This window comes from Stegostoma tigrinum, chromosome 20, assembly GCF_030684315.1.
Source record: "Stegostoma tigrinum isolate sSteTig4 chromosome 20, sSteTig4.hap1, whole genome shotgun sequence".
NCBI classification, from domain to species: domain Eukaryota; kingdom Metazoa; phylum Chordata; class Chondrichthyes; order Orectolobiformes; family Stegostomatidae; genus Stegostoma; species Stegostoma tigrinum.
Genome location: NC_081373.1, coordinates 23,074,772 through 23,098,453, shown reverse-complemented (window position 1 = coordinate 23,098,453; position 23,682 = coordinate 23,074,772). Strand labels below are relative to the sequence as shown.

General features: G+C 41.0%; 1 protein-coding gene across 1 annotated transcript in view; it reads right to left on the bottom strand.

The window, feature by feature from the left end:
- Positions 1 to 23,682, bottom strand: part of afap1l2 (actin filament associated protein 1-like 2) — a 219,742-nt gene that overhangs the window by 34,764 nt on the left and 161,296 nt on the right. Inside the window, exons 5-9 of the mRNA XM_048551350.2 lie at positions 11,882 to 11,972; positions 8,994 to 9,199; positions 7,743 to 7,922; positions 2,932 to 3,021; positions 567 to 657 (exon numbers count right to left, since the gene is read on the bottom strand). Coding sequence (XP_048407307.1) covers positions 567 to 657; positions 2,932 to 3,021; positions 7,743 to 7,922; positions 8,994 to 9,199; positions 11,882 to 11,972 — 658 coding nt within the window. The remainder of the gene's footprint in view (positions 1 to 566; positions 658 to 2,931; positions 3,022 to 7,742; positions 7,923 to 8,993; positions 9,200 to 11,881; positions 11,973 to 23,682) is intronic.

Here is a 23,682-nt window from a genome sequence, read left to right as displayed (position 1 = left end):
CTGCCAAATTCTGGGTAGATCAGTGAAATCAATGAGACTCAGTATTGGAGCATGTAAAGTTACATAGATATTGTGATGGTCTTTGTGTTTCAATTTGGGTGAGAAGGACAGTTACATTTTCTCCAACAAACTTAGTAGGATAAAGTCCACAGCAAAGCAGAGTGCACATGGCCTTCAGAAACGAGAGGGTCATTTGGCCAAATATTCCCTCCTTGCTCTGGCAGATGTTCAAGTAAAGATGAAAAGCTGAGTTGCAAAAGGACAAGAATAATCCCATCATTTTTATAATGTCTCATTCATTTGTAGCTCACTATCTAATAGATTTGACTATAAACCAGCAGTTGATTAACTGCCATAGTGGGTATGGGTACACTCTCTGCCAGGGCATAAAGCAGAGAGCAGAAAGAAAAACAAGACAAGACATCTATAACAGCACTCATCTATATTTTGTTCCATTAAGTGCCTATCCAAGGTTTTCTCTTGTGCTCTCCACAGTTTTGCACCCAAACAGTAAAGCCAAAACATACAACTGATTCTATCCACTGGCAGAAAAGAACTTGGCCTACCATCTTTGGCTTCAATGATATCGTGCACTGATCCACCATCGGTGCTGTTTCCACTCTCTGAAGCACCTGAATAGCGTTCTGATGAATCCAACTAAAATAGAAAACAAGATCACAATTCATCACTACCTAGAACAGCCAAATACCCACAAAACCATCTTCTATGGCAGTGGGTATCAAGCCAATATATCCAAAGTAGATGCTGAAACATTTTGGAGAGAGTAATAGAAAGCGGCTTCCAAGAGATGGTGTATCTAATTGATATCTTCAGTGTTTCCCACTGTGTTGATCAATTGCAGCTTAGCTTCACACCCAAACACAAGGGTAATGACCAGTGACAGCCCGTATAATGCTACCTGTTGTGTGCCTCCTTAGATACCAGATCCTGTAGCTGTCAGGACGGATACCAAGCTACTTCTGCATTTCAATGGTGGTATGGCCTATTAATGTATCCTCTGGGGTATGAGAAGTTCTGGGATTGAAGCCAACCAGTGTTTCTGATTTCATGGTGTAGCCACACACACCTGGCATCCCCAGCCTTAACTATCATGATAGTGCTGCATAAGGAGAGGTTTAAGAACAACGTAGTGCCAAACGTACAATATTAAGGAGAGATAAATGAATACGTTCATGGTAAGAACATTTTGGGAGATGAAGTTCGTTAGTTTTTTGCATTTAATATTTGAGAGGCTGGGTTTCTTCTGTAGCATCCTAATGAAGTGTTGTTTTATTAAGTATAATTCTTCTGAAACCTTAAATGGATGTAGTGCAGATCGTGGTGTAAATGAGTTTCTCTGTTAGGATAAGATTATACAAAGGAGAAAAAAAACGGACTGTGTCCCACTCACTGTCTTTTTCTATTGTCCCTGATCTGCTGTCAGCGCAAGAATATACAATAAGCAGTTGCCAAGTTTAACTTGTGGTAAAGACTTGAGCATCAGATTCTGAATTTAATGAAAAGCAAAAGATTTTCTGTAAACAATTGAGAGCGTCCACTTGGAGAACTTGCTGTTAGTTAAATAGCTGAGAAAGGGTGTATATGATTGCTTCAATCAAAACAGATGTTCTAGAAAAAGATTGTGGACTTTCCAAATCAACCACTTGCTAGTCTGACAAACTGTTCAGGTAACAACATTTTTGATCAGAGTTCATCTAATGTTAGTTTTTTCCTTCCCTTACTTTCATTATGGCTCCTGGAGGAGCACAATGAAAGGTTGGGCCTCCTCACCAGGCCCTCCTGAAATGGCCTCCTCATCACCTCTAGGAGATAATCTCCTGTTACCCAAACACTTCACCCTCAACCACAAGTGTTACTGTGCATTTGCCCAATTGCTCCTTCCAGTTAAAATCCCATCTAAAGTCTCCGATGAGAATGGGAATGCCTTTCATTAGATTTTATTCTTCCGTTTTTAATGGGAGAACATTGTACATAAGTTGAGAAAACAGATAAGAATCAAACGCATGCCCATCCACAATGAGTTTCCACTCTTAGTTGTCTGAGAGTAGGGTCTTATGAGGCTATCAGCTCCCCTACTCTATCGCTGAGCCAATGGGTGGAAGATGATGAAGGCTGTGTCAAGAAATGTTTTAATAAATATGCAGATGAGCCTCTGTGGTGTGCTGTGATGCAACTCTGACCTCAGTAGTCATGTGATAGTGACTGTGCTGAAATTTGGAACAAGAGTAGCTCAGAGCAGGGAACTCTTCTCTGCCATATCATGTATATATTGTTAATAAATTCCATTAGAGAAGCCTTTAGGTCTGACCTGAGCTTATCCAAGAAACAGAAGAACTCATACTAAAACATGCACATACCAAAGGGCCTGTACTGTGCTGTAATGTTCTACGTTCTATGTTCAATGAAACAGTGGCTTTCGTTTTCTCTCCAGAATTTAGTGCCAGTCAGAAGACTAATTGTTTTCACTCAAATGATGCATTGACAGCACTGCAACACACTCACAAGCGTGTTATGATATTGTGTATATATCCACATCTCCTATAAATAAGCTAACATAATAGTGTAATTACATTGCATATTAAAGAAAGCCAATTTGTAATGGTCATTCTGTGTTACTGTTTCCACTATCCAGCCTGCTGACAGTTCATAGGAGAAATAACACTTTGTACTGAAATAAAGGATTGTAGAGTGACATTTTCTCTTCTGAGAAAAACCAAAAGAACTGTGGATGCTGTAAATCAGGAACAAAAACAAAGTTGCTGGAAAAACTCAGCAGGTCTGGCAGCATCTGTGAAGGAAAAAACAGAGTTAACGTTTCGGGTCCGGTGACCCTTCCTCAGAACTGACAAGAACAATCCACAGTAAATGAGAATCTTAGCTCTACATAGCACTCAGTAAGTAGTCTCTCACCCGTTGACCATGAATACGGGAATGATCAATGGCTACGTGATTTCCATCAGTAAAGCCATCACCTTGAATGTTGCTGATTTCCTGAATCACCTACAATGGAAAATGAAAGAAAAACAAAAAAGACTATAACCACTCTGTTCAAATTTTAAAATAAAAACAGGGAAATATGGCTAAACCATCCACAAATCTGTGCACAATCAAGGCTTGTCTGTTGTCATTATTAGGTCAGGTAATGTTAATTTGTGATAATAAATTTTGAAATTTATGCTTTAGTGCAAATTATTTTTCCTCTATAGGTCAACTTAAATAATTTTGCCTGCTCAGAATATCAACTGATTCAGATAGACAGTTATTGATACACTGAAAGTAGATCAGATGCAGCAAGTTGTTCTGGGCAATTTCTTTCCTCTGCAATATTTACATCTTAAGTTCAGGCATTTGTGAAGCTGAAGTTCAATACCAAACATGAAGCTGTTTTAAATGGTATGGCTATCATCTATTATACTGAAGTAGCTAGAAAAATTGCACCTTGTGAGACTGACAAAAGGTACCAATTGTAGAATATTTTTCAAGCATTATTGCCAATATATTGGCCATTAACTACTCCGTTAGTTTGTCAGGGTATTCAAAGCAAAATTGTGCCTACCACAAAACTATCATCCTCACACAGTATATACTCACTGTCACTGTATTGGCAGGGAAAGAGGTAAATAACTATGACATTATCTATAATAATAGTCAATCTATGCAAGAGGCTGAGATGGATCATCCACTAGGCATTTTAGGCTGAAAAATATTGTGAATGTTTCAGCCTTACCTATGCACTAATGTGTTGGGCTCCTCCATCATTGAGGATGAGGATATTTGTGAAGCCACATCCTCCAGTGAAGTGGTAATGGTCCACTACCATCTAAGACTGGAAGTGGCAGGACTGCAGACATTAGATTTGATCCACTGGTTGTGGAATTGTTTTGTTCTGTCTATCACTTGCAGCTTAAGCCATTTGACTACAAATAGCCCTGTTGAGTATTTTCAATAGGTTGCCACCTCATTTTTAGGTATGTTTAGTGCTGCTCCTGGCATGCTCTCCTGCACTCTTCCTTGAATCACGGGTGATCCCTGGGTTTGATGTTAATACTAGAGTGAGGGATATGCCAGGCCATGAGGCTGCAGACTCTGTTTGAGTACAATTCTGCTGCTGGTGTTCTCGTGGACACCCAGTCTTAAATTGCTAGATCAAAGTCTTTCCCATTTAACACAGTGATACTTTCAGACAACATGACAGAAGGTATTCTCAGTGTGAAGGCAGGACTTCATCTCCACAAGGACTGTACAGTGGCCACTTTTACTGTCATGAACAGATGCATCTGTAGCAGGTAGATTTGAGAGGACGAGGTCAAATTTTTCTCTCATATTGATTCCCTCATCACCTGTTACAGAGCTGGTATAACAGTTATGTCCTTTAGCACTTGACCAGCGTGGTCAGTGGTGGTACTGCTCAGCCACTCTTGGCGATCCACATTGAACCTCACACAGAGCACATTCTTCAACTTGCCACCCTCTGTGCGGTTCGTCAGCTAGGGGAAGCAGTGCCATTGGTATGTGGTAATCAGCAGGAGGTTTCCTTGCCCATATTTGACCTGCTGCCATAAGACTTCAAGGCACCCAGAAGTAATTTCGAGGGCTCCCACGGTAACTCCCTCCAACTATATACCACTATGCCACCACTTCTGCTGGCTCTGTCATTGGGACAAGGCATATCCAGGGACGGTGATGGTGTTGTCTGGGACATTGTCTGTCAGGTATGATTCTGTATGTCTATGGCTTGACTTATCTGTGAACCAGCTTTCCCAATTTTGGCACCAAACCCCAACTGTTAATGAGGAGAATTTTCTACAGCTGACAGGGCAGAGTTCTCTAGAATTGTTGCCATCTAATTTGTTTCCTTTTCTAAAACATCTTAGTCGTTTGATACAACTGGGCCATTTCAGAGGGCAGTTAAGAGTCAACCACATTGCTGTAGATCTGGAGTCACATATTGGCTAGTCCAAGCTAATACGGCAGATTTCATTCGCTGGAGAGCATTAGTGAATCTGATGGGTTTTTATGACACTTGATGATGGTTTCACGGTCATTATTAGATTTTTAATTCCAGCTCAGAATGATGTTTTTTATATAAACATCGGCTCCTCAGCTCATTAATTGTATCAGCAAGCTCATTAGGCCATTATCAAGAAATCACATGACAGGACAGGGGGTTTCACACCATGGCATCGAATTTAAGGTTCAACTTTAAATTCTCCTTTAAACTATTCTTCTGAAGCAATGTTGGGAAGATTACTGATGTAAAACAAATTGGCTAATTTTAACAGAGATAATGGGAACTGCAGATGCTGGAGAATCCAAGATAATAAAGTGTGAAGCTGGATGAACACAGCAGGCCAAGCAGCATCTCAGGAGCACAAAAGCTGACGTTTCGGGCCTAGACCCTTCATCAGAGAGGGGGATGGGGAGAGGGTTCTGGAATAAATAGGGAGAGAGGGGGAGGCGGACCGAAGACGGAGAGTAAAGAAGACAGGTGGAGAGGAGAGTATAGGTGGGGAGGTAGGGAGGGGATAGGTCAGTCCAGGGAAGACGGACAGGTCAATGGAGGTGGGATGAGATTAGTAGGTAGGAAATGGAGGTGCGGCTTGAGGTGGGAGGAAGGGATAGGTGAGAGGAAGAACAGGTTAGGGAGGCAGAGCCTCTCACCCAGCCCTTCCTCCCACCTCAAGCCGCACCTCTATTTCCTACCTACTAACCTCATCCCACCTCCTTGACCTGTCCGTCTTCCCTGGACTGACCTATCCCCTCCCTACCCCCCACCTATACTCTCCTCTCCACCTGTCTTCTTTTCTCTCCGTCTTCAGTCCGCCTCCCCCTCTCTCCCTATTTATTCCAGAACCCTCTCCCCATCCCCCTCTCTGAAGAAGGGTCTAGGCCCGAAACGTCAGCTTTTGTGCTCCTGAGATGCTGCTTGGCCTGCTGTGTTCATCCAGCTTCACATTTTATTATCTTGGCTAATTTTAACTTTGATTTCAATTGATGAATGCAACAAAGAATGGGCACTATATTAATGCCAAGTGGTGAACACAGCATTTTAATAATAATCTGACAGAGAGGCATTAACATGACAAGCAGCATTCTGCTGATGACAATATGCTTCCCCTTCTGCTGCAATCTAACACTGTAAAAATAATCATCCATTCTCCCCAGATATTGAACATATTAATCATGTGGAGATTGTGGAACACTAGGAGATGTGAAATTCAACAATAAATCCAGCGACAAGTCTAATTGTCAGAGGGATAGGGCTTGGACACAAGAATCTGTTGCTGTTGTTTTCTAATCCCTTACCTCACAAGTCATAAAATCATACAACCAGGAATAAACTTGGCTCAAAAACTGGTCATGCGTCACCCTTGTGTATTGTACTGTGTAATCTATAACTAAGTATAATTGTCATCATATTTACCTGAAAATACAATCCTATAAAACATGTCCCAGAGTATATACTCTGTATGGAATGTTATCCTAAGAGCATTTAAGCATCTTATAGATGATTTTTAAAAGAAATCCTAAATTTGGCATTTCTTGCTGCAACCAGCAGGTGTACCTTCCCATTATTTTGCAACTATAGTGATCCAACCGTCTAACAATCTCATTCTATTATGTGTAAAATACAATTAATTTGTTATTGCAGCAACAGTTATTGGTTTTCTAACATCTGTTATAGCAAGGAAGGAAAAAGTCCAAGTGAGTCACAGAACTAGTTTTTTAATCATGATTTTTACAAATGGAATGTGCTTGCCTAAATTTCAGCAGTTTTCCTTTATCTAATAGATAGTTGTAAGAAACACTTTCTTGTTTGTTTTCTGCATTCAAAGTGTTGCATTCCTTTGATCTGTTAGTTCAATGAACTGTAGCTCTCAAAAATAGACACTGAGTTTAGACAAAGCTTCAGTGTACCCAAGTTTCCCAAACACTAGGAGTCATCATCTGTAATAATGAACCTTTGGGTCGTGGTTCTGCAGCCACTCGCACTAGTTTGTGAGGTAATCGAGTCATCCGTAATATCTAGTATTTCTCTTGGCAATTTGTGTATGTTTGAAGTTAAAGTTGATTAAGAATTTTTAAGAAAATCAATTTCAAATAAATTGACTGCCTTGAGGAATAAATGCTGCACATGAAGATTGCTGAAGAAATGAAAACTAAATTGTTGGATTACGAGTAGCATCACATTGTTGTTGACACAAAGTTCGAACTCCTATCACTGTTTATATAAGATCACTCCTGGTGAGGTACAGGATGTCTACCATCCACCACTCAGAACCATACTTCAGCAAAGTGGCTCCAATTTAAAATACACTCAACTGCTTCTTTTCTGGTTCACAAAAACGGAATTTCCTGCATGTTCCTTGCAGTCCAGAACTTATTTTGACAAAGTCAAATAAGACATGCAGAATGCTGAATGTACAAGCATTATGAGCTTTAGTACACCAAATTGCTTCAATATTTTACGGTTTTCTATTGATCCATCTGTCATAGCAAAGCCCTACACCACATTTTATACAGTTTTTCTTCCAAGTTTCCTGCACTAGTAGTTGCTTTGTGGCTGCTTTCAAATTATGACTAGATTTTCAGCACACAGGAAATAAAATGGCCCCTTTTGGTGTTATGCTTTCAATTGTCCTCACTGATTGTCCTCTCTATCTTCTGTTTCTTTGAATGCACATTGTCCCAGTGAAATTGTAGCAGTGATTGTACACTACCTTTAACCACTGCTCTGCTTGATCCTTGCTTTGAAGGCCCAATACGATGACGTCAGAATTTACTGGTGTGATCTTCAGTGTGTGTTCCTTCTTCTTGACTTGCTTCTCTTTATAGATAACTGTGCTGCCAATCAGACTCACATCCAGTTGAGGATTCTGGTCCTTTGAGCTTTTGTAACACTAGAAAAAGGGAGAAAAATCCCACAATCAATGCTGATCATTCCAAAAGCTTTTAACTTTCATATAGGGGAACAGGGTCAGACTTAGCAGAGTGTTAAGAGTGATCCAAACTGAAATATATGGGATAGAAAATGGACTCTGAAATGAACACCGCACTGAAATCATACTGCATTTGTATAGAAATAGGCAGTTTTGGATTTGCTAGTGTCATTTGATTATGGTAACAATCATACCAATTACTACATCACAATAAATTCTTGATACTTGAGACATTTTGGAGTAAGAACACAACAGAGTCTGGAAATGACTGTTGGTGATTTTAACGTCAGAATGCTGCTTTACCAATTCAAACCCCTGCTGCTTCGTATTCTAGCAGATCTTGCTATATGTTATTTCTCAAATCCCTTCTTGCATAAACACATTGTTAACCTAATTAACGAGATCCTCACAGGGAATACTGGCTGGGAACAGATTTCACTGCTTGTCAACCAAGGATTTAGGGGCAGGAACTCTTTTCCCTCCTCATCAGAGAATGGGGCTTGAACCCATAGTTCTCTGTCAGAGGCAGCAACAGTATCACCGAGTCAAGGTCCATCTCAAAAGAAACAATAATTCACTCAAAACAAATTCATGCCTGCATTAAACTAATAGACAGAAAATGTCACAAAAATTGAAATCACTATCAGTCACTTCTGGCTGTCAGCAGTAAATGCCACCAACAAGAAGCTATTAATCAATTAAACTTTATCTCCTTAGAATTCTAACTTTGTTAAAATAGATCCATTTTGAATGTTTGGATATTTTATCTTCCACTCTTTGGCCTGGAAAACATGTATTTGTGTTTTATGAAGAATTCTTACTCCAAAATAATTTATTTATCTCCCCAACACTGAGAATGCTGCCATTCTGATAAACTACTGACATATGGGTATTAAAGATGAGAAAGATTTGTGCCATTGTTGGGAATTTCATTGGTTTTTGGGGTCTTCCTAGGGGAGGTGGATTTGTTTTAAAAAGTTTTTAAGAGTCAACAAGCAAACTTTGAGGTTTTCATCTGGGCGGTTAATTTACCAGAAGCTTGCAGTCTTTTATGACACAAAGTTGTTTGGCCCATTGTCCCAGCCACTTCTTCCGCCACAGAAAAGCACAAATCCGAGCATCTTTCATTAATTCAATGGAGGCCTCTGGAGATGGCCACTGATGTGTCATGGACTTCCCTTTGGCGTTCTCATCCTCATCATAGGATTCATAAGAGCTACTAACAGCATCAACTTCATCTGCAGTGAACAAAGCATTGAAGTTTTAACACAGTCATCATCACATAATCATATTTTAGTGCAATACTGTATATACTTCTTTTTAGCCAGGCAAAAGTAGACACCTTGAATTGCATGATAATAAAATGTGAGGCTGGATGAACACAGCAGGCCAAGCAGCATCTCAGGAGCACAAAAGCTGACGTTTCGGGCCTAGACCCTTCATCAGCCTCTCTGATGAAGGGTCGAGGCCCGAAACGTCAGCTTTTGTGCTCCTGAGATGCTGCTTGGCCTGCTGTGTTCATCCAGCCTCACATTTTATTATCTTGGAATCTCCAGCATCTGCAGTTCCCATTATCTCTGATACTATTTTAACCTTGAATTGCATATTCATTCAAACAAAATTATCAAATAAATCCCTTTCTGCTTGCCAAGTAAAGCATCACCAGTAAGGAACGCTCTGGGAAAATGATGCGCATTGGTTTAAGATTCTACTTATTACTGTTACTTTCAGCCTATGAGGGAAACCTATTTCCCATACTTTCCGTGTTGGTTAATTGTGGAGGGTGTCAGCTATAGTTTACTTGGCAGCACACTCCCCTCCAAGTTAAAAAGTCCCAGGTTCAGGGTCTCATTTTCAGAGTCAAGTTAAAAAAAATCAAGGACGAGGAATTCTGCAGTGATGGAGGTGCTATCTTTTGGATGAGACTTAAAAGATCCCAGACTCTATTTCAAAGGAGACCAGGGGAGCTTTCCACAACTTTTGACCAAATTTATTGTTCAATCAAATTCAGAGAAAAAGATCACCTGATCACTCTCTCATGCTGTTTGCGGGTGCTTTTCGGGGTCCAAACTGAATGCTATATTTCTTATGTTACAATAGCTCAGCAGTTTCCTGTAGGACAGTACTTCAAAGGATAGCATCAGCTATTAAGTGCTTTGAGACATATGGCAGTCATGAAAAATGTGATATAAATGCAAGTTTTCTTTCTTTTGAACTCATCAAGAGCAGAATAACTGTTGAAGAAGTAGTAAAAGTCTATCCTTCCTATTTCTTAGATATGGAGGATTTAAAACTATTCATTTATTATAAACTAAATTCAAATGAGTATTGCTCATCTCAACTCATCAGGATGATTTGCAAGATGACCAACATAAAGGGGCACAACATTTACATATTTCCTGCACATTGTTATTTCCTGACGTTGTTGACTTGCTCGCCGAGCTGACTTGTTCTCGGTTAAGATGTTTTGTCACCATGCTAGATGACATCATCAACGGAGCCTCCGATGAAGCGATGTTATTCTACTCCCTTTGGAATTTATACTGTCTGGTCCATTATGGTGAGACATGCCATTTCCAGTTTGGTCTGTATGGGTTTGTATATGGGGTCCAATTCTATGCATTTGTTGATTGCATTATGGGTGGAGAACCATGCCCCTAGGAATTCCCGTGCACATCTATGTTTGGCTTGCACTTCTATGATTATGTTGTCCCACTTAAACTCATGGCCTTCACTGTCTGGATGTACCAAAATTAAGGAGAGTTCGTTGTACTGTTTTGTTGCTAGTTGATGTTCATGTATTCTGATGGCTAGTTTCCTTCCTGTCTGTCTAACTGTTATTTCCTAATGAGCGGCATGAGCAAATGGTGTCTCCTTTCAACAATACTAAAGTCCTGCACTAAACTAGAAAAGCAACCTAGTGAAACCAATATTGTTGACAGGAAGGATGGCATTGCTGATTTGAAATGACACTCAATGGTACACAAATAGGACACCTGACCACAAAAGGGGAAAACATATACCAGCATAAGCTTAGATACATCCATCTAGGGCCTCTTCCGTTGACTGTGCCAAGATCAGTAAGGTTATGAAGAGTTCTGTTGTCTGACATTGGAATGGTCTTAGGCACTCAGCACCTTGCAATCAGTTGGCTCTGCTGGAATGGGTGGAATGTTGCAGCCAGGAGCTAACAAAACAACACAAAGAAAAACTACCCTTTTGGGGTTCCAGGCCAGAATCTGGACCAGATTCTGACCAGAAACCCGACACTGCACCCATTTCTGTCACTATATAGTCAGGATCACCTGGTCAGGACAATTCTATCCCCGGTCTGACTTTGAGCTGGGGGCATGACAAATCCTAGCATTAGAAACCTTACCTTTTATGCCATATACACAGTAAGAGATGGGGACATTATAAGTTCTTGCAAAGGCAGCTAAAATCTGCCATGAGTCTAGGTAACAATGTACCCCAATTCCTAGCCTAACTTATTGACCTTCCAATCCACTTCTACCCAAATTACACCCAGAGTGCAGTGAAGGGGCCAAAATATTATAGCAAATTTTGATGAAGATTTGTGAACTTCAGAGGAGGGGAAAGCCCTTATACACATTCTTTTTGCAGAAACTTGCTGCATTTTAAAAACATTGAAAACATGAATCTAATCTAATCTAATTTATCCCCCTGTTTTATAAAATCTGTTAAACAACCCCTTTGGATAAATTATGAGGCATTCCTGAGGCAGGTAGGACATTAATCCAAACTTTCTGACAAAGTGGTAGGGACACTACCACTATGTTATAAGCTCCCCTCAATTTCTTTTCAAATGATGGCATTTTCTAAAAGCTAATTGATACATGTAAGCAAACATTCCAGTGCATTTCTGTGTCTTGTGTGCAGTTTGTAACATCATGGCATACCATTATTGACGGTGTCATATGGTTCAGCCTCCTCATAGTGGCCTTCAATGGGGTCTGGTCTGGACAAAGGAAATGGCTCTCTGTCTGGTATCTGCAGATGAAACACAAAAATAAAATGCAACAAAGGTCCTGTGATAATAGATAAGCCGTCCTTCTTTATGTGCAAATTGTCAGTTAGCTCAGTTGGCTGGATAGCTAGCTTGTAATGAAGAGTAATGTCAACAGCATGGGTTCAATTCACACACAGGTTAAGGTTACCATAAAGGGCTCTCCTCCTCCTCAACCTCGTCCCTCAGCTGACCTGTGGTGACCCTCAAATTGAACCACCAGCAGTCACTGCTCTTTCTCATGGGAAAGCAGTGCTATGGTCTGGTAGGATTATGGTAACTTTATCTTGCATTTTGTATAATTTATGCAGGGTAGTGTCTGCTTCATAAAGGGTCATTTATTCAGTCTGCTTCTAGCTTCACAAGGACATGGGAGGTGTTAATGAAAGAAACAGGGATATGTAAACAGGCTGTAAATTAAAGTATTAAATGGAAAAATAAATCATCTCTACTGCAAGCAAATTAAACAAGGCAGAAATAAGATAAGGCTGTAGAGATGGTGGGGTGTTGGAATGTAAGGAGAATGTAAAGGAAATGGAGAATAGTTATCATATGGTCAGCCTCTGTAGTACATAATAATTCAATATTGAGTCCTGGAGGAAAATTTGATGTTGATCCTTGTGTAATGATACTGTGGCTCTAAAAGATGTATTTTGTCCTTTTTTGAAGGGAGGTTTTAAGGCAGTAGCAGTGAGCAGTCTATCAGTGCCAGTAAAGTAAACAGATTGAGGGGCCTTGGTTTTTTTTCAAAAAAATTGGAACAATAGAAACAAGCTGAATGGGTGGTCAGGCTCGATTAGAACCAGTATTTTTACTTTTAGTTCTCAGCCGTTGCTGTTGGGATCTTGAAGAAGTGGAAGATATTTTTCCCCTGTCAGTTACAGACAAAAGTTAGGGATTTGCTTCCTGCTACTGGAGTTGCATGTGAGACAATTTGTATTCTGAATTTGTCTTTTGTCAAGGGTGTGTTTATGGGATGTTACTATATTGGAACAGTTAATTAGTGACAGCTACTGTATCTATTCTTCTGTTACATTTTCCAATAGATTTAAGTTGTTCCTGTTCCTTCTTTCTTTTGTTGTATTTTAGCTATAGTGGATGAATAAGATGTTTTAAGTACGATATTTTGATCAATTGAATTGCATCTGGAATGTAACTAATTTCATATACTTTTAAAATAAGAAAATGTTGGGGTCTAGACTGTCTTCTACATATTGTGACGGGGGTTTCGACTGGTCCATAACACTTGAGCTTGCATTGTGCTTTGTTGGAGCACTGCAGTAGGGCTAGGGCAGAAATGTGAGCATAAGAACAATAGTATTTACTAAAATGACAACAAATGGAAGGTCAGGATCATCCCTCTGGACCAAGCAGAGGTGTTTCACAAAGCAGTCATCCAGTCTGCATTTGGTCTCACTGATGCAAAGGAGACCACATTGTGAGCAGCTCCAGAGACAACATGTCATTTTCCACTTTGGCACTTTATAGCCTCTAAGCTCAACGTTGAGTGCCACAACATCAGAACCCAACCTCATGATACCTATTTTCCATTTTTCTGATATTCTTCTCCACCACCCCACAGCCTTGTCTTGTTTGTGCCTTGTTTACTTGGCTGTCATTAGAGAGAGGACTTAATTTCTCCCTTTCAACTCCTTGAATTTACATCCATTTCACATCTCTCTTACTTTTGCACCACCCTTAATAATTCCTATGTCTTTTGTAATTGGGCTCAACACCATCTATTCCCTTTGCCCCTCCTCCACCTCTGGCAAAAGTATGTGAAAAATTTCCAGCCCTTTCTGTTCCAAAGGAGGGATGTACTGGTTTTGAAACATTAACTCTTTGTCTCTCTTTACCAGAGATGCTACCAGACTTGTTGAGCTTTTCCAGCATTTTCAATGCTATTTTCAGTGAAACTGCCAGTTAGTTGAAGAAGCAGGGAGAGATAGAGACTCTATTCCAGGGTGTACTATTGTTGACTGTGCTGCTAAATGACATGGGTTTTGCACAGTGAGGGCTCAGGGAAGTTCAACAACAATTGAAGAGCTTGGTAAGTGAGGACTCAGGCAAGATTTGGGAGCTTTGGGAGCTCAGAGGAAGTTGTACAGCACTAAAAGTTCAATGTAGCTGAGAATGGATGGGGGGTGTGGTTGACATGCTCACAAGCAGTGCTTACTGGATGCAACTGAGTGAGATGAGAGCTCAGAATAATTCAGGAGTAGTGTTGGCTTGGTGAAGTCATGGAAAGTTAGTTCTGCCTATGAGGGAGCATTGTTTCTGGAGCAGACTGGGAAAGGCAGGTGATGGCCAGAACAAGAGTAGTCAATGACAGAGTAGCTCTTGAGAACAAGTTTCAGCAAAAAGTGAAAAATGTGACCCCTTGTGAAGTGTAATGTGATTTAATGACCCACGTTGGCATTAACATCTGGGGAGAATTGCTGAGAAATCTGTGGGATTGGTTTTGATTGAGCTTGCTATTTGATGTGCTCTGTGGGGTGTTTAATCACAGTCTATTACCCATATTTACCACATGTTAATTCTGTGCATTAGAAATAATTGCATATGTAGCAAATTTTAACACTGTTCTAAAGTTATATTGTAACGGTCATTGTTCTTTGCTGAAAATGGTGGTATTAGTCTCTTAGCAAGTCCACTGGATCTTGCACATTATCATAGCTTAAAAATAAAAGTTATTGGGCCCTAACCAGATTGTAAAGTAAATGTGACTGTCTGATCTAGGAATGTAGCAGTTGAAAACTTTAACATTTTCTAAAATCGCGTAAGAACTTTATCTCCAACAGAACTGTCAAGATGTTACCTCACACCGTGCGCTCTGAAAAGGGAATAATACACTTTGAGTAATCACAAAACACAACAAACTATGCAAAGATTAGGGTAATATAGTGAAGCACCACTTTCCCAAAATCACATTTTCCAGTACAATTACCACCAGCTCCACTTTCCTTTAGTGCTAATCAGCAACATGCTTACAGTACAAATGTGCTGCCTGAAGGCCTGTTTTCTCAAGCTGATTATTTCAATGGCTGCTTGTAAAATTGGCACAGGTTTCATGTACCTTAGTTTAATTGAAACCCTCATTTTAATATACCACTGACCATTGGGATGAGCAGCTGTTACAGTCAAGTGAGGAAATATTTCCTTCCTCATAGATATGCCAAGAAAGGCAGAATATTTGCACTTTAAAATGAGCAGATGATTAAAATAAGGACAAAGGGAAATGACCAGAACTGCAAGAAAAGTCTACCTTGCAATTGTTTGTGTTCATCATTAATATTGTAAATGTCCTGTAGTTTTGGCACTTTTTACACTTAAAAAGGTTTATTGCCCCTTAATATGATTGGTATCACAAGGTATGGTGAAACTGTTGTCATCATTCCATTAACTTTTACTTTTAATTAATACACAGGTTGGCAAAAAGCAACAGGCTGACAGACATCAGACCTGGCCTGCATTGCGAGTGACCAACTTTGTTGTCAATTGTTAAAAAATGCAGCTAAATTCATGTCAATAATGAGACCGCATTATCTTGTTAAATCTCTGTCGAAGAGAGCTTTAGATGTGGGAAACCTAAAGATTCAAACTTCTAGGAGGTCACAGATTTCTAATGGGAAACATTCTTGGTGGTGTTTCAAGTACAGAAAATTCTATTTCATGGTTACGTTTAATCATTTTCCAAATCTATTCAGACTTAATGCCTTCACGTGTAATCAAACCTTATTTTCAGTAATAATCCTCAGTTGAATACAACAGGTTGCCTGCTGAAATTTAGACTCATGACACTTACAACGCATGAGGTCATTTGGCCCATTGAGTCAATGTCAGTCAACAAAGATCTGACTGGACTCGTCCTATTTTCCAGCTATTGGCTACCACCCTAAGATTATTCAAAATTCAAGTGACTATTTAAATAATGCTTAAATGTTCCCAGATACTCTGACTCAACCAACCTTGAGATACTGAGTTCCAGACTTTCACCATTCTCTGAAAAATAGCTCTCCTCAACTCTCCTCTCAGCCTTCCACCTCTTAGCTTAAATCCGCGGCGTCTAGTTATCGATCTCACTGCTAATGATAAAAGTGCCTTCCCATCCACCTTATCAATGCCCATCAATCTTACTGACCTCTATGAACCTTCACTGCTCGGAGGAAAACAATCCAATGGCTCATGGCTCAGCCCTCAGGCCCAGGCAGCAACCTGGTATATCTCCTCTGCACCCTCTCTATTGCAGTCACATCCTACCTTAATGTAGTGACTAGAATTACATGCAGTACTCCAGTTGTGGTCTAACCAGCATTGCATACAGCTCTAGGATAACTGCTCTACTCTTACATTCTATGCCTTGGCTGTAAGAGCTCTTGTGGTGTAGTGGTGGTGTCCCTGCCTTTGAAATATGGTCACAACCCACCTGCTTCAGGGTGTAGAATAATATCTCTGAACAAGTTGGTTTGAAAATATAAATTAAAGACAAGTATGACATGTGCTTTCTTAACTACCTTAATTACTTGCTCTGCCAACTCCAGAGATCTGTGAATATGTACACAAGACCCCTGTGATCTTCAGCACTTTCTAGAGTCCTACCACTCAGTGTAATCGTTTGCTTTGTTAGTCATCCCCAAGTGCCCTACCTCACATTTTTGCAGGTTCAATTCCAATTGCCACTGCCCTGCCCACCTACGCAGTCCACCACAGAAGTTGATGTAGCCAAAAATAAATCAAGCAATCTCGGTGGTTTCCATTCTTCTTTTTGGCCATCACTAGCTGTTTACTGGCTGCCAAGCTTTTCTCTGGCAACTGTTTCAAATTGCTGATTGCTGGTTTTCTCCACTGTGGTTCCCCCCACATTTATTAACACTTTCTATGTCTGTTGCATTTTTGTGAATATGGAATTGAAGCCTGCCTACTAAGTCTCTGTTGTACATTTTGTAGATAAAGTCGTCTGATGGCACCTTTAGTTCAGCAAGGACATGTACATGAGGAGCAAGGGACTGCATGATGCCAGTCTCTTCTCTCATCTTATTACACACAGGACAATGAAATGATTCCCTTGGCATTAGACAACAGAGCCTGCTGCTGAAACAACACATGCACTGAAGAGGAACTGACAAAACAATGGAACTTTTAAAGGAAACGTTCTGCATTATTTTATTTTGTCACCACGTAACCCCTCCCCATATGGAAACTCAATCCAGATGCTTACCCTGGGTTGGTGAGTGTAATCTGAGGTTGATGAGGCCTGTGGATTCCTTGCAGGACACGGAAGAGCATTCCTGTTTCCCACAATGACTCCACATAGAATGTGAAATTAAAAATTGCTTTGTTTGGTATCTCTTGGTCACTGTGCTGCCTCCTGCCACTGGCAACTTGAGTGACATTCAAACCCCCTGAAAAGTACAGGGCAGTATGGGAGGAGGTGTGTCGATGGTCACTACTATCCTGGATTCAATGCAGGTCAGTGCATCATGATGCTTGGCACGGCTAAGGCTTGGAGCTCAGGAGATGAAGATTTAAAGAAAAGAGTTGAGTCAGAAAATGGGGAAGTGCAAACCCGTGAAGAGGTGACAGGGAATTTAAGGAAGATAGAAACATGAAGGTTTGGGATGGGGAGGGGGGCACCGAAATTGACAGGGTAACACTGCACGTCACTGTGTATGCTGCCTTTCACTCTCAACCAAAGCGCAAATGTGCAGTGGAAATGGAAAATGGCTGTCATCACAGCTGGAATGGGGTGGGGTAAATGGTTTCTTCTGTCTGAGGGAGCGGAATCTACTTGTGAGGTATGAGAGATCCTCAGGGAAAAGTGCAGTAATTAGGCATAGAGCACAATACAGATTAAAGTCTCTCTATAATCAGAGGCAACTGCATGGGAACCTCATGATGAGACCAACTACATCAAGTACAAATCCTGGCTGCAAACAATCTTGCCCACACCATCGATCTTTCCTAATAAGCAAGAGGGCTGAATCTTATGACATTTTGCTTATACATCAGTTTCATCAACTTTCGTAAAGGGCTTCTCTCTGGAGCAGATTAGATGGGCTGAATGGCTTACATCTCCACCTCCATTTTACGATCTCTGTCTTATGGCCTCTCTATGAGGCATAGCAAATTTTCTCGCACTTTCATTCCAATATTGTCTCATTGGCTACAGATCAGCCCAGGTGGTGCCCTTCTTATCTGATGTTGGCCTGAGTCTAGCACTCGCCATTGCCAGGATATCCCAGAATTATCTATCATCCCTGGCATCGGCGCCACTATAGAAAAATTGTGAGCACCTGGACAAGTGATATCAATCTGGAGTTAGCTGATCCTTGGATCATCCTGAGGGGAGAGAGATAAACTGCCTTGCAGCACACTCCTGATTATGTAGAGCAGGCAAAGAGGTGGCGTGATGGATGCTGAAGAGCTGGAAGAGGAACAGCAGTCTTCCAAGGAGGAAGATAAAGACATTGAACGAGAGGATCATCACCCTCACTGTGATCCAGCAATGCAGCGCTGGGTGCAATAAGCCAGACAGGGCTAAATTGATGCCCCTTTCCAATAAATGTGAACTGGATGAAGTTGCAATTTGTTGACCATAAACTTGTTGTTGCTTGGAAAGCAAGTAGCTCTTGTTTCGTTCCAGAAGCAAATGCAGCTTTTCTGTTTGTTCTATCTTCCGTTTTTCCTGTCACTTAATAAAAGTGAATTTTAACAACCGTTTGAAGGCATTCCAACTCATGAGGCTCCCACAAGGTGTCATGCAATGCTGGGTATTACAGAAACAGTAGGGGTGATAAGGATGGGTACTGTCTGTAGCTTCGTTCTTGTAGCTGCAGCTGCAATGGCATTGAACTGGACAGGTGATGATTTATAGTGTGAATATAATTAGGAATGGGATATTCTGCTGGTAATGAAGTATCACCCTAACCTCCATTGTATCCTCAGGAGCATTTCTTTTTTGATTCCCACCCACTACGTGTTTAGTGAAGGATTATTGTTGGCTGGCAGCATTTGACCCTGGTGCCAGCTGGGGTTTAAGCAAGTATCTTCGAAGGTCTTGGCAGTAGCAAGCATTTTCATTACTGGGTGAGCAGAAGGGAGTGTGAGAATGGCATCATCGAGCTGTGGTAGACATCTACTGAGAAGAGCAGTGGAGGACCATGTGAAGTAACTCACTGGAGCTTACAAAAGGAAAGCCATCTCCCTGAAACTCCCTGAAATTATCGCTTAGCTAGATTTTGGGAAAGGTCAGCCCTACATTTTCAACTTCAAAAATATGATCGTAATGATTAAAAGCTCCTTTTTAAAAAAAATTTATTGGTCTTCATTAAAAATTATAAAATTCCGAAGCCGAATGTGAACATAACATGTTTGGTATTTGATCTTGGACTTCCCCTGCATCTTGGTGTAGTTGAATATGTTTCTCATTAACTAATCTCTTTTCAAACGAAATTCTGCAAACTTGAAATACGCTGTGTTCTACAAAGGAATGGGAATAAACAATGTACCATCAAAAACTTTAATTTATCACTCACTGCAAGCAGGAACAGCTACAACATATCAACTGGGTGCAAACAAGTTGATACAAAAGCAGTGTCTTCAAACATAAGCTTCATTTGCGGTCGCATGGATGCAATTAACTGCCTTAATAAGTGTCTGGTTTGTGGTCTCTGAAGTCATATCCTAATATAGCTTGTTATCCAAAAACATGTGCTTTGAAGCTTGTATGCACACGTCCTCAAAAGCTAACATTTTCATAGCTACTTTTCCAAAAACGACCATTTTTATTTGTCCTTGAGTAATAAGGATGCTTTTCTTGTGATGCAAGCAAGGTGGCTCAGTGGTTAGCACTGTAGCCTCACAGCACCAGGGACCCAGGTTCGATTCCAGCCTCAGGCTGTGTGTGGAGTTCGCACATTCTCCCCGTGTCTGCATGGGTTTTCTCCGAATGCTCCGGTTTCCTCCCACAGTCCAAAGATGTGCGGACTAGGTGGATTGGCCATACTAAATTGCCTGTACTGTTCAGGCATGTGTGGGTTATAGGGGAATGGGTCTGGGTGGGATGCTCCAAGGGGCAGTGTGGACTTGTTGGGTCAAAGGGCCTGTTAGGGAATCTAATCTGGAAAAAAAAAGCAATGGGCCCAATCTGACCACACAGGCATGTCATAGGCTAGTCACCTGGGTGTTAAACATCTTTGTAATTGCTTTGTGCAGATGATGTTTGTTCCACCAAGTAAAAACACAAATGCAACTTCCTCATTCCAGGTCCTCTCCTATTAACTTTTCTTTCTCTGAACAAATCGAAGTCTATCATATTAAGTAGAAAAACGGGCTGGAAAAATTGGGAAGACATAGGGTGCAATGAGGTTGAAAATAGTACTGATTCAATGCCAATGGTTCTATCAGCTGACTCACATCAGAATTGGTTTACACATTCCAACTTGGCTGTTTCAGACTGGAGCTAAGAGCTAACACCATAGCTGTCAGTCTGAGGTCACATATAAGCCTATTGTTACAGCCAAGTGAGAAGTGGTGATCAGATCTCTCCCGCTTAGTTGGTCACAGCAATTTTTTAAAAAATTCTTTTCAGCAGGTAGCTGTCAGACTTCAATGAAAATTAGTTGACCAGATCAAGAATGAGGGAAAGTTAATTCTAATGTGAGATTGTAGAGTTTTATAATTTCCTTCACCTGAAAAAAAAATAAAAACATGCCATCAAACATATATACACACACACACACACACACACACACACACAGAGGTAATGAGCTTATGATGAAGGTGGGGAAGGGATGCTTGTACAGACAGGAAGGTCCAGGCAGTTGTGGTTAAAGTTTTTAAGAGATCTTGAGTTGCAAGATTAAATCCTGGGTCCCAACTGTTAAGCTTTTGTATTGCTTGTTCAGGGATGGCAAAGCTCCCTATAAGCTTGGTTTCTCAGTAAACAGTGGTTTTCCATGTGGTTTCATTCATCAGTGCTGTTTTCTTACAGAGTCCTCTAGCCATTCAACAGACCTCACCTGTCTCCAATATGCTTCCTTCACCTAGGCGCCTCTCTGGCCTCTTACCCTCTCTCGATCTTTTCATCGAGAACAGTTGCTGTGACAGCAGCCACCTTAACTTCTCTATACCTCTCATCCATTTTAACATGTCTTTCTCTGATTTTGCTATACTCATTCACTCATGTCTAGCCTTGATTTTGTTATCAAACCTGCTGACAAGCGTGGCATTGTTGTCACCTGGCAGACTGACCTCTGTCTCACAGAAGCTGAGCATCAACATACCAATCTCCTCGCAGATGATGAACCCACACAACTGAATATCAAGCTTTTCTTTCCAGGACTGTCACTGATCTCTTCTGCCCTGGAGATGTTCCTTCGACAGCTTCCCAAGTCTTAGCGTCAAATTCCGAACAGCCTATTTCTACCTTTTTCCCAAATCCAAACAACGGACAGCCCCAGCGGACCCATCATTTTAGCCTGTTCATACCACATTAAATTTATTTCATAGAATCATAGAGTGTCTAGGCTGGCCTGAGATAAAGTCCTCTGGTCACAGACTCTCCCAGGGTTAAAAACAATCTCTTGGCATCTCCCCTATCACACCTCCTAAGAATCCTATATGTTTCAATAAGGTCTTATCTTATTCTTCTAAATTTCAATGAGTACAAGCCCAGTCTACTCAACCCCTCCTCAGAAAGTCCCTCCTTACCAAGGATCGACCAAGTGAACCCTCTCTGAACTGCTGCTGATGCCAGCATATCTTAACTTAGTTAAGGGGATCAAAGCTGCTCATGGTATTCTAAGTGTGTTTTGAGTGGTGCTTTGTACAGTCTTAGAAGGTGCCCCCATTTTTGTTATCCATTCCCTTTGAAATGAAGGTCAAAACTCCATTTCCTTTCCTTATTACCGACTGAACCTGGATGTGAACACTTTGTGATGCATGTACAGTCTCCTAAATTCATTTCTCTCAACTTAAATAATATTCACTCCTCTATTCTTCCTGCCAAAGTGCATAAACTCGTATTTTTCCACATTATGTTTCATCTTCCAAATTTTCCTCTCACTTAATCTGTCTATATCCCTCTGTAGACTGTATTATCCTCTGCATTTGCCTTCCTACGTATTTTTGTTATCTGCAAACTTGGCTGTAGGACATTTACTTCCTTCATCTAAGTCATTAATATACATTGTTAATAACTGGCCCAGCACTGTTCCCTGTGACATTCTGCTAGTTACTAAATCTCCTGCATGATGCCGCCATATCTTCCCTTCCTCTCTCCTGTCAGTACACTGAAGAGAATACTCACTCTGTGACACTCTGGTCTGCTCCTCTATCACCCCCAAAATCTCATTCCTTCTACTATGGCACCTTCCTATGCAATCACTGGAGATGGTAACACTGTTCCTTTTCTTTCCTCCCTCCTCTCGATCCAAGGCTCCAAACACTCCTTCCAGGTTTACTAGGACTTTGTTCAATCTAGTTCATTGCCATCATTGCTCATTATGCAGTGGCTCCTGCAATGGAGAGACTAAATGCAGACTGGGTGACCACTTTGTAGAACACCTACACTCTGTCCATGAACTCGACTCCACGCTTTCAGTCATTTGCCACCTCAATACATTCTCTTGCTCTGTCTCCTAGACTGTTGCAACGTTCCAGAGAAGCTGAACAGAAACTGATGAAGCAGCACCTCATATTTCACTTTGACGCTTACAGCCTTCTGGAGTCAAAGTTCAACACTTCAGACCATGAGCTTTGTCCTTATTTCTTACATGTTCTGGTCTCCCCACGTCCATATCTTGTTTTTGTTTCAGTCAGAGCTCATCTTCATTCTGCTATTGAAGCCTGCTCACGATCGATTCTCTGCATTCTTTACAACTTTTGTCATATGACATCTTTGATCCCTAATCTGTTTCACCTTCTAAACTTTCCTTGACCTTCCTTTCTGATCACATTGCACCTTCATCAGCAATAAATAATTTACCAATTATCCACCTGCCTTCAGTTCTGAAGTAGAGTCTAATTGGGCTCAAAACAAGGGCTCTGTTTCTCTCTCCCCACATGCTGGCGGATCTGCTGACTTCTCCAGTACCTTGCTTTATTTCAAATATAGTCTCAGCTGGGTGAGGCCTGCAGAGTTTCTTCCTGAAGGGTTTTAAATGATAAATGATCCGCCACTACTAGTTTCACATTCCGGGTTGGAGATGAACTCAAGCTTGCAGAAGGTAAAATGTGGAAAGCCACCAGGAGCGCATTACATTAGTCAAGCTTTGAGTTAACAAAGGAATGGATGAGGATTTCAGCACCATATGACCTGAGAAGGGGGCAGGGGTTAAGCAATGATAGGGAGGTAGCAATAACTATTAATAGTGCTCGTGGGAATGTGTGGCTGGAGCTTATGTCTGGGTATGATAGGAGACTGAGGTTGTGAGCAGTTTGATTCAGCCTCAGGGCGTTACCAGGAAGAGTGACGGCATTGGTAGCTAGGGAATTGGGACAAGGATACTGGCTTCCATCTTCACAATATTTGATTGGGGAAAATTTAAGCTCATCCAATATTGCCAAGCAATTTGTTAATCCAGCCAGAGCGGAGGAGTCAAAAGAAAAAGCACAAAAGGTTTATAATACAGAAGAGGCCCTTCAGCCCATCAAATCTGCACTGACACAAAAAAGAGATCGCCCATCTCCACT